The sequence below is a fragment of the Antennarius striatus genome, chromosome 8, assembly GCF_040054535.1.
Source record: "Antennarius striatus isolate MH-2024 chromosome 8, ASM4005453v1, whole genome shotgun sequence".
In the NCBI taxonomy this organism is placed as follows: Eukaryota; Metazoa; Chordata; class Actinopteri; order Lophiiformes; family Antennariidae; genus Antennarius; species Antennarius striatus.
This window is the reverse complement of record NC_090783.1, coordinates 23,570,961-23,580,184: the sequence shown is the minus strand read 5'-3', so window position 1 is coordinate 23,580,184 and position 9,224 is coordinate 23,570,961. Positions and strand designations below refer to the sequence as shown.

The 9,224-nt window shown below is 40.8% G+C and overlaps 1 protein-coding gene across 2 annotated transcripts; it reads left to right on the top strand.

Moving 5' to 3' along the window:
* The first annotated feature begins 678 nt into the window (after window positions 1–678).
* Window positions 679–9,207, top strand: ncapg (non-SMC condensin I complex, subunit G). 2 transcript variants are annotated; one of them, XM_068321976.1, is made up of 22 exons: window positions 679–729; window positions 1,041–1,153; window positions 1,720–1,956; window positions 2,099–2,327; window positions 2,472–2,617; window positions 2,743–2,827; window positions 3,011–3,203; window positions 3,295–3,444; window positions 3,983–4,123; window positions 4,545–4,668; window positions 4,881–4,970; window positions 5,763–5,951; window positions 6,071–6,181; window positions 6,311–6,430; window positions 6,946–7,161; window positions 7,237–7,418; window positions 7,580–7,745; window positions 7,917–8,081; window positions 8,274–8,394; window positions 8,577–8,624; window positions 8,725–8,794; window positions 8,879–9,207. In XM_068321976.1, the coding sequence occupies exons 2-22, from the start codon at window positions 1,046–1,048 to the stop codon at window positions 9,003–9,005; spliced, it is 3,018 nt and encodes a 1,005-aa protein (XP_068178077.1). In that variant the 5' UTR covers window positions 679–729; window positions 1,041–1,045; the 3' UTR covers window positions 9,006–9,207. The 2 variants fall into 2 exon arrangements, with proteins under 2 accessions (XP_068178077.1, XP_068178076.1); XM_068321975.1 differs by having other exon boundaries at window positions 7,914–8,081.
* Window positions 9,208–9,224: the final 17 nt, after the last annotated feature.

The following is a 9,224-nucleotide window of genomic DNA, read 5'->3' as shown; positions in this document are numbered from 1 at the left end:
AATCTTTCAAACCCATGTTGCTTTGGTATAATGCATTATGAACACTACTTGTGGCTTACATCCAGGATTTCCCAAAATTTATATGTCATTGAATTTGAGTTTAAAGCCATTTGCACATCTTTTTGACTCATGACAAGCTGATGGGCTAATGGAGAGACTTCTCAGCTCTTCATCCACTAGCATAAATATTTAATATGATAATACACTATACTCAAATAATAATATGCCCGTATGCATCAAGGTCTAAACAGAAACAAGACAGAGTGCCTTCATTATTAAATTGATTTCAGGTGATTGTTGTCTGGCTCTGTCTGTCTGTGACCCCTCAGCTGAGAGGCAGCTGTGGCTGACATAATAACGCCAACAGAAAAGTGAAACACAATTGCAAATTGCAAAAAAACCCAAACAACAAAAGAATTGACTTCATAATATAATATAATGTAATTGATTGATATTAAAACCACATTCAAAAGCCGTAAAAAATCAATTTTAACCTCAAAAAGATATGGCTACCAATGCTTTCTATTATTAATTTATTGAATGTGCTCTTGAATGCAACGATGCGAGTGAGCCATTAAATATTTCCGCCTGCCAACCCAAACTCAGGGCTTAACGTGATGACGTCATTACGTTTGACTAAATCGCTTACGTTTCAGTTCTCGCGAGAACACACGACGATTGAATTTGAAAAACAGGCGGTAGCGTTTGTTGGAGAAACTAGAGGGACAGGTACATTTTTCGTTTTACAATCATAATTACTTGAATTGTTCTGTAAAGTATAAAGTTTGCATTATTATTATTCTAAAAGTTTTATGCTAATGGTCTTTAGGGAACTCAATGCTACGCGACTTATTCCTGCTCATTGTCCGGTGGGAGTTGGGTCGAGGTGCTTTGGTTAGCTAATGTTAGCAGACAGCTGCCGTTAGCATCTAGTAAATGTACCGGAAGTGGTAAATGTAAATAATAATAATAATAATAATAAGATTTGTCCAGGTTCACTCATGCTGTTGAGTTATTTGGTCTTTTTTCGGTTTTTGAAGGAAAGATGACTTCGGACAATGAAATCGACATCAAGGAGGCGTTTCATCGCGCTCAGAAGGGCCACAACAACAAGGCAAAGCTGGTGACGAGCTTGAAGAGCCGCTACAATAAGGTGAGCTCATGTTTATGGTTTATATATATATATATATATATATATATATATATATATATATATATATATAATTCTCCATGGCGTTTATTACCCCATGAAGTTGTATTTAATCATAGTTAAAATCCATTGAAAATATTCATCAGCAGTGCTTTTACATGACATTTGCACTAGTTCATAATAGTAAAGAATAAAATAAAAGTTCTCCAAATGACTAGTGACACTTGTCATTAAGGGTTTGAATAATTTTACAGGCCGGAGATGTCATTAAAAACTTTTATTGTTTTATTTTGGGAAAAGAGTGGTGACTTTTGTAGCGTTGAACTAATTTGTTTATTACAAACACATAGAAATAATTAATAATACAGTCTACTAAATAATAACTAAGGAGGCTGAATAAGTTTGAATTAATGTAGTTGAAATAGTTTGTCTTGCTGATCATCTGTTTTGTTGTGAATGACTATTCCAAAATGTGTCAAATTCCCCCTGTATTGTATTTATCATAATCTAACGTTTTCTCATGGTTTGCTTCACCTTTTGTTAATGACATCCTCCATCCCCTCCATCAGCTTGAGGACAAAACGCTGTTCCACGAGGAGTTTGTCCACTACTTGAAGTACGCCATGATTGTCTACAAGCGAGAACCTGCAGTTGAAAATGTAATTGAGTTTGTCGCGAGGTTTGCCACGAGTTTCCAGTCTTCACCCAGGCCGGAGGAGGATGAACAGCCGGAGGGCGAGGAGGAAGACGAAGAAGCTGAAGATGATCATCCTTTTTTGAGTTTCATCTTTAACTTCCTGTTGGAGGTATAAACATTTATTATTATGAAAGTATTTGTAGTTAAATTGCTTTATTGCCATATTTTCCCCTCCATTCTTACATTTCGTGCTGATTTGTCTAGCAAACTGTTTGTACTGGTAAATTTTTTTGCCCCCTTTTACTCCTCAGTCTCATAAAGCCAGTAGCCATGCAGTGCGGTTCCGTGTATGCCAGCTAATCAACAAGTTGCTGGGTAGCATGGCAGAGAATGCCCAGATAGACGACGACCTCTTTGACCACATCCACCAAGCCATGCTAGTTCGTGTCACTGATAAATTCCCTAATGTGAGGATTCAAGCTTCATTGGCCATGACACGTCTGCAACAGCCAAAAGATCCTGACTGTCCAACCATCAATGGTTTGTTTCACATTCTGCCCACATTTTTTTTTAATTTGAAAAAAGTTGCGGATAACCTTTTGTAATAGTATGTATTTAAGAATAACAACTTATCTATTCTTTGTTTTAATTGTATCTATGCTGTTTCTTCCTGTTGCTGTTTAGCATACATGCTGATTCTGGAAAACGATAGTAATGCTGAAGTGCGACGTGCTGTTCTTTCCTGCATCGCCATGTCGCCTCTTACTTTGCCCAAAGTAATCAAACGCACCCGGGACATAAAGGAGAACGTTCGCAAACTAGCCTACCAGGTATCCTGTCGAATGATTCAGTATAAATCTGCACACAGCTGCATATTACACCTTGATGTTGCAGTTACAGTCTTGATTTGAGGTTTGCTAAACCTCTGAGAAACTTATTGGTTTTTTTATTTCAGGTTCTCGCTGACAAGGTTCACATAAAAGCATTGACCATTGCACAGAGAGTTAGTCTGCTGCAACAGGGTCTCCATGACACCTCAGGTAATGTGGAAAACATTACATGTGCAACTGCATTTTACTATACTGTACTTTTATAGAGTAAAGTGCACATTCTCATAATTTGGCTTAAAAAAAGATGAAACGATGAATCGGTTACAAAAATAGTTGCCGTTAAGACTCCATATTTTGTTGTTTTTGATCAATGATTGCTTGACTGTGTTGTAGAAGCGGTAAGAGACGTGGTTTGTACACGTTTACTTCCTGCCTGGCTGCTTCGGGTCGATGGTGACATCATAGAGATGCTCCACAGACTGGATGTAGAGAACTGTTCCCAAACAGCTCTCGAAACACTGAAGGCAATCTTCACAAACATGCCCCCTGAAGAACTGGTGCAGGACAGAATGCGACTCGACAACAGGTGGGCTCCGAATCCTTTTCTCTTGAGCTGTAATGTAAATAAAAAGTACAAAAAGTTTGAGATAGATGTTATGTGTGGGGTTTTTTTAAAGGAAGCTGATCCCAGTGGACTGTCTTTCCTGTGAGAATGTGCTTTACTGGAGAGCTTTGTGTGAGTTCATCAAAGCTAAAGGAGATGATGGTGATGAAATGCTGGAGCAAGTTTTGCCGGATGCTGCCACTTATGGAGACTACCTTTACAGGTGAGATACCAGATAGAGTTCACTGGATTACCTTTGGTTTATTCCTATTGGTACCTAAGTTGTTGACCCACAGTTTTCTAAAAAAACCCCAAAAAACAGTATGGTATCGAATTTCCCTTTTTTAGTTATGTTTTTAAAAGTATGTAACTACGAAAGATGTTAACTTTGCTCTCTGTAACACGTCCTCTCAGTGTTTCAGGTGTGAACCGATATAAAAAGTTGACAAAACCCTCTTTCATCTTCACTCTGCATCATCGTTAGATCATTCTACTATTTCACCACCTGCCCAATACATGCAGTGTTGTATGTTCAAATGCTCTTAAATGAAATCCCTCGGTGGCTAGGTGATATGGGTATTTGCAGATCGTGCTGTTGCAGTAGTGTTACGTTTAATTTTAGTGCTTTCAATGCCAAGTTGTTCCACTTTGATTATGGTAACTGAAGACAGCTTAAATTTAGTCTCTGCCGTCACCGGCTGTGCAGCTGCGTTATCGTCCTGACGGCTGTTGTTATCTCTGACTCCTGATTACTGCTGTAGGTATCTGAAGGCAGTGCCTCTGCTGTCAGAAGAACAGAGGGCCGACTTCACCCAGCTGGAGCTTGTCATGACCAAAGAGTTCATCTCCCAGCAGCTCATCCATCTCATCGGATGCCTCGACACCAACGAGGAGGGTGGCAGGTGAGATGAGGAACAGAGCCGTGGGCTGGATTGTGATTTATAGTCAAGGGTTGCAATTACTGTACTGATATTTTAATAATAAATAAAGTATTTTCCGCACTATAAGGCGCACCTAAAAGCCTTAAATTTTCGCAAAAACCAACAGTGCGTAAAATACTGTAATCGTTGCATATTGAGCTTGTTGGTTGTTGAAGTGTTTAAAATATGACATTTAGGCATTACAATGAAATCTTAAACATGTTTTTTTTTTTTTTGGTTCAGTAAGATATCTTTTGTGGCATAACTTAAAGTTTCAGAATATTTTCCAGCCTTCTTTTGTTTTTTTGGAAAGAACCATAGCTCTTTTCCAGGTATCCAAATATTATCCATGAGCATATGGGCGTGTTTTTATTCAAACTTCTCATGTCATGTGTTTTTGTAGGAAGCGAGTCTTGGCGGTCCTGCAGGAGATGTTGGCTCTTCCACACACTCCTTCTTCCCTGGTCTCCCTTCTCACAGAGAAACTCCTCACCCTCATTCCTGATGATGACCGATGCATCCAGACTGTGAGTGACAACCAACTTTTTTCTCTGCTGTAAATAAAGTCGCGTGGGGATTAATGTCATTTAGAAACCAAAAATCAAAACAAAACTGGAAATTGTGACTCTGGCTTTAATGAATTAACTGTGTTATGCTACTAGATGTCTTTACGTTTGAGATGTGCAGTTGTTACTAATTAAATGGATTGCTTTAAATAAGCTCAATTTGTGTGGCACAGGTTGCAGAAATCATCTCAGATGTGAGGGAGCCGATCATGGAGGTGAATCGGCCGGTGGATGAGAAGGAGAACCGTCGACAGCAGGTCCAGGTAGGGAATGAGAATCCTAACAAGCATTTGAATCCATTTCAAATGAAGACAGCCTGGTTGTTTTTTCTGTAATTGGATGCAAAGCATATTAAGAGTGACGTAGAAGACGCACGTAATATATCCCAATCCGGTCCAGTGTTAACAGGGACAGTCAGATATTATCTGTAGATGCACTATCCAGAAGGGATTGTCAATCCAACTTATCTGTTCCTCTTTCAGCATGTGTTTAGAATATGTGACATCTTGGAGAACTCCTGGATTTTAAGCCTTGCATTCTGTTTGTATAGTATAAAATAACTCGACTACTAACTAACTACTCTTGCTAGTACTGTACTAACTACTTTAGTTAATTATAAAACCTTATGTGGCATATCAATGATCTGATCTTTAAAGAAGTTTAGAGTTAGAATTTCCTTCTGGTCATGTTTAGGTAATTTCATATCTACATCCATGAATGTGTGTGTTTCTGAGACACACACTTTTTAAAAAAAATCTTCATGTCCACCTGGAAACTCCTTCATCCCCTCTGTATTTACTGAAGTCAGATTGTTCACGGTTGCTCATAAATGACTGTTTACTCTGAAATAAAATGTCTTTTATTTATGTCACTTCTGAGCTATATGTAAAAATATTATCCCAAGCTTGACAGGTCCTCTTGTCTCAGTAATGTCTGGAGTGTCATTAGTTATCCCAGAGCATCATCTGTTGTTTTTATTGGTTATCCTCTGGAGTGTATTTTAGCTAAGGAATTGCCTCCCCCTTCTTGTGTATGTCCCCCACCTCCCTTTTCAGCTCGCAGAGGTAAAGGTGCGTATCTTGGAGGCCAAACACACCCTGGAGGAATGCATAGCTGCTGAAGAGTTCAGCCGCGCCGCAGAGCTGAAGGACTCGATCACGGAGCTGGAGAACCGCAGGAACCTGATCGTTCAGGAGATGGCAGAGAGTTGCCAGCCAGCAGACAAGGAGGTCCGCGCCGAGAAGGTTCGTCCCACAGCATTCAGTCACATCACGTTTCACTTAATGTGTTCTTCAGAGATATTTTTTCTTGCAAAATAAAATATGAAGTGACCTTTACATGCAAAAAATTTTTTTCTCTTCAGAATGACCCAGAGACTCTTCTCAGGTGTCTCACAATGTGTGCAGAACTGCTGAAGCAGATGAGCATGAAGACCAGAATAGGTCCAACAATAAGCGCCTTGATCTCCTCACTGGTATAAACCCACCACACACATGTGCAAGAACATTTCACTAATGCTTCTGTTTGAACAGATTTCATGTTTTGAAATCAGAAGGACATGAGATGAACAGATGACTGATGTCTTTTTTTTTTCATTTGTTAGATTTTGCCCAGCATAGCAAACGCTCACCCTGCTGTTCGGAATATGGCCGTGGCTTGTTTGGGAACATGCACCCTACACAGCAAGGACCTGGCAAAAACCCACCTGGTTCTGTTGCTACAGGTATCCGTTCTACACATGTTAGGTTTTGTTTTTGTTCATTTGTTTTTTGGTGGGTTTTTAATTCAACTACTTTTTCTTGAGGTTTTGTACTGTTGAGGTTTGTTCTGCTTGAAAACATTGGAGGTAAATAAAAGTCTTAAAGCAAGTAACTTTATATTTATTGGGGTTCATAAAGAAAATTGAATTAAATTACAGTATTTTTTGCACTAAAAGCCTTTAATTTTCTCAAAAACTGACAGTGCGCCTTATATATGAAAAAGTTTTAAAGTAGGTCATTCATTGAAGGTGCGCCTTGTAGTCCGATGCGCCTTATAGTGTAGAACATACTGTATTTCCAAGTATGTCTTATTTTTGCTTACTTTATTTTACTGAGTAAAAGTAAAACAACCGAGGTTAGCAGGAAAATAATCCATATTGTAGTTTTAGGGGTCACCAACCTTAAATGACAGGTGTAGCTTCTCATTTTTAACACATGCTGTGTGTGTGTCTGTGTGTCTGTGTGTGTGTGTTCTCAGATTTCACAGTTGGACGAGGTAAAGATCCGCATCACTTCTCTGCGGGCCATCATAGACCTGCTGTTGCTGTTTGGTTTCCAGCTGCTCTCTGAGGCAGCCGGCCCTGAGAATGGGGTGTCGTCCCAGTCACCTGACAGACAGGAAGAGAACGGGGATCTACCTGAGGACAGCGCACAGACCATACTACTGATGCTATCAGAGTTCCTGGACAGTGAGGTGAGGGTGAAGTCATTTTTTACCCCAAGAATCTCTGAAGACACAGATTGAATTTCCTGCGTTCGACACCTCCAGGTGTCTGACCTCCGTACGGAGACGGCAGAGGGTCTGGCCAAACTGATGTACGCCGGTCGCATCACCAGCTCAAAGATCCTCTCCCGCCTGGTATTGTTGTGGTACAATCCCGTCACCGAGGACGACACTCGTCTGAGGCACTGCCTCGGCGTCTTCTTCCAACTCTACGCCCGGGAGAGCAGGTCAAACACACACACACACACACACACACACAAAGCATTCAGTGTTTCTGTTCCTGATTTCTGTTTATTTGCTAAAGCTACGCATTTCCCAAGTTTGTATTTTTTTTAAATGATTTCCTAATGAAGTTATGAATTTTGGACTGTATCTGTACCCGGATCAGGGTCAACCAGGAGGTTGTGGAGGAGAGTTTCTTGCCAAGTGTTCGAACGCTCCTGAACGCCCCGGCCACCTCTCCACTGGCTGAAGTGGATATTAACAATGTGGTGGAACTACTTGTGGAGCTGACCCGTCCAAGTATCCTCATTAAGCCCCCATCCAACACAGAGGTAATGATCACTGAAATGTGATCATACTTATATCTGTTTTTTGCAGATTAATTCCGCAATTCGTCTCAAAATCAGTTCATTTTTTAAATTTACTGATTTCTTGAGTGCACGATCTCTACGTGATTTAACAAAAGCTGATGAAATTTAAAGAGTGTGTATGTCTTTTAGCAGGTGTGTGTGCATGACTACTTGGCGGTGCGCATGTGTGGGGAGATGCTTAAAGACCCGACAGCCCCCGAGGTGCGTCTCTACACCAAGACTCTCAGCAACCTGGAGCTCAGCAGAGACGAGACGACCAGGAAGGACCTGCAGACGCTGCTCCTGCAGCTCGTACAGGTACGTCCACACCCAGTACGACCCCCCACCAGGAGTCCACAGTCACGCTAGCAGCTCTGTGAGGCCCTACGGGGGCACACTGATACTGGAAAGTGAATGGGAACATTGATATTTTAACACAGTGGAACCCTTTCAACGTTTACAGTAATTGTTCCTGAAGGGAAATAATCCCGTTGTAATTCTCGTCTTCAGGAGGTGAAGGATCGCGTCTGTCTCCGTGCTCTCGACAAGATGATTTCTCAGTTGGACTCAAAAGAACAGGCTGAGGTCTTAAGCGCCACCGCACTACAACCGCTGGACGTCAACGCAGACGGTAAGCACGCCATAAACGGCCAGTTCATACGCAGCTGTGCAATAGTAGTAAATGTAACTACCTCGGTGCTCGTGTCACCCAGGTGTGCGTTTCATCTTGACGGCTCATCAGAGAAAAGGATTACGGCTCATTTGTTGAAAAGTGGTCAAGGATTTTTTTTTTAATCCGCTATGTTTCCACAGAGCTCGCAACAGATGATGCATCAAAATCTGCTAAGAGGACTAAAAGAGGTAACGCAGGTTCCTAATACTTTTGTAAAAACAGCACACGCAGAGAAAAGCAGGAGCATCTCAAGATGAGGCGGATTCATGATGTGCATTTGTGTTACAGGTCAGAGGAAAGTGTGTGCAGCCAAAGGAAGTAAAAAGCCTGGCAGGAGGACGGAGTCGTCAGAGGAGAGGTCGGCGTTTGAACCGATGTGGATGCTTTTCACGCAAGCACTATATTTTTCTAATTTTTATTTCTTCTGCATTCTTTGAAACAGCGACGGCGAAAATGTTCCTGAGTCAGTTCCTGTGGTGCGTCCTTCACGGAGGGCCAAGACCGCAGCTCTAGAAAAGACCAAGCTGGACCTGAACCCCCTCATTAATCAGGAAGCCAACATATCGTAGAAGTCAGGCTGTGTGGAGTTAATGCAAAGATGGATATTAAAACTTTTTGTGTTCAAAGTTCTACAGTCTAGTACAATTCAGCTTCTGTATCTGAAATTCACTTCGATATGATTGATACTAGCAAATATAACTCAACTTTTATAACTTTACATTCACCTTTTTATGTGTTTATCTTTTTTCATAAACTGTACAATAAATCATATTGCTCACTTATTTTTT

Bases quoted from the DNA above. Each gene is read 5' to 3' on its own strand.
- ncapg (XM_068321975.1), top strand. From the start codon at position 1,046: ATGACTTCGGACAATGAAATCGACATCAAGGAGGCGTTTCATCGCGCT. The intron at 2,328-2,471 runs GTTTGTTTCACA...GTTGCTGTTTAG, and splicing joins TGACTGTCCAACCATCAATG to CATACATGCTGATTCTGGAA. The intron at 4,669-4,880 runs GTGAGTGACAAC...TGTGTGGCACAG, and splicing joins ATGACCGATGCATCCAGACT to GTTGCAGAAATCATCTCAGA.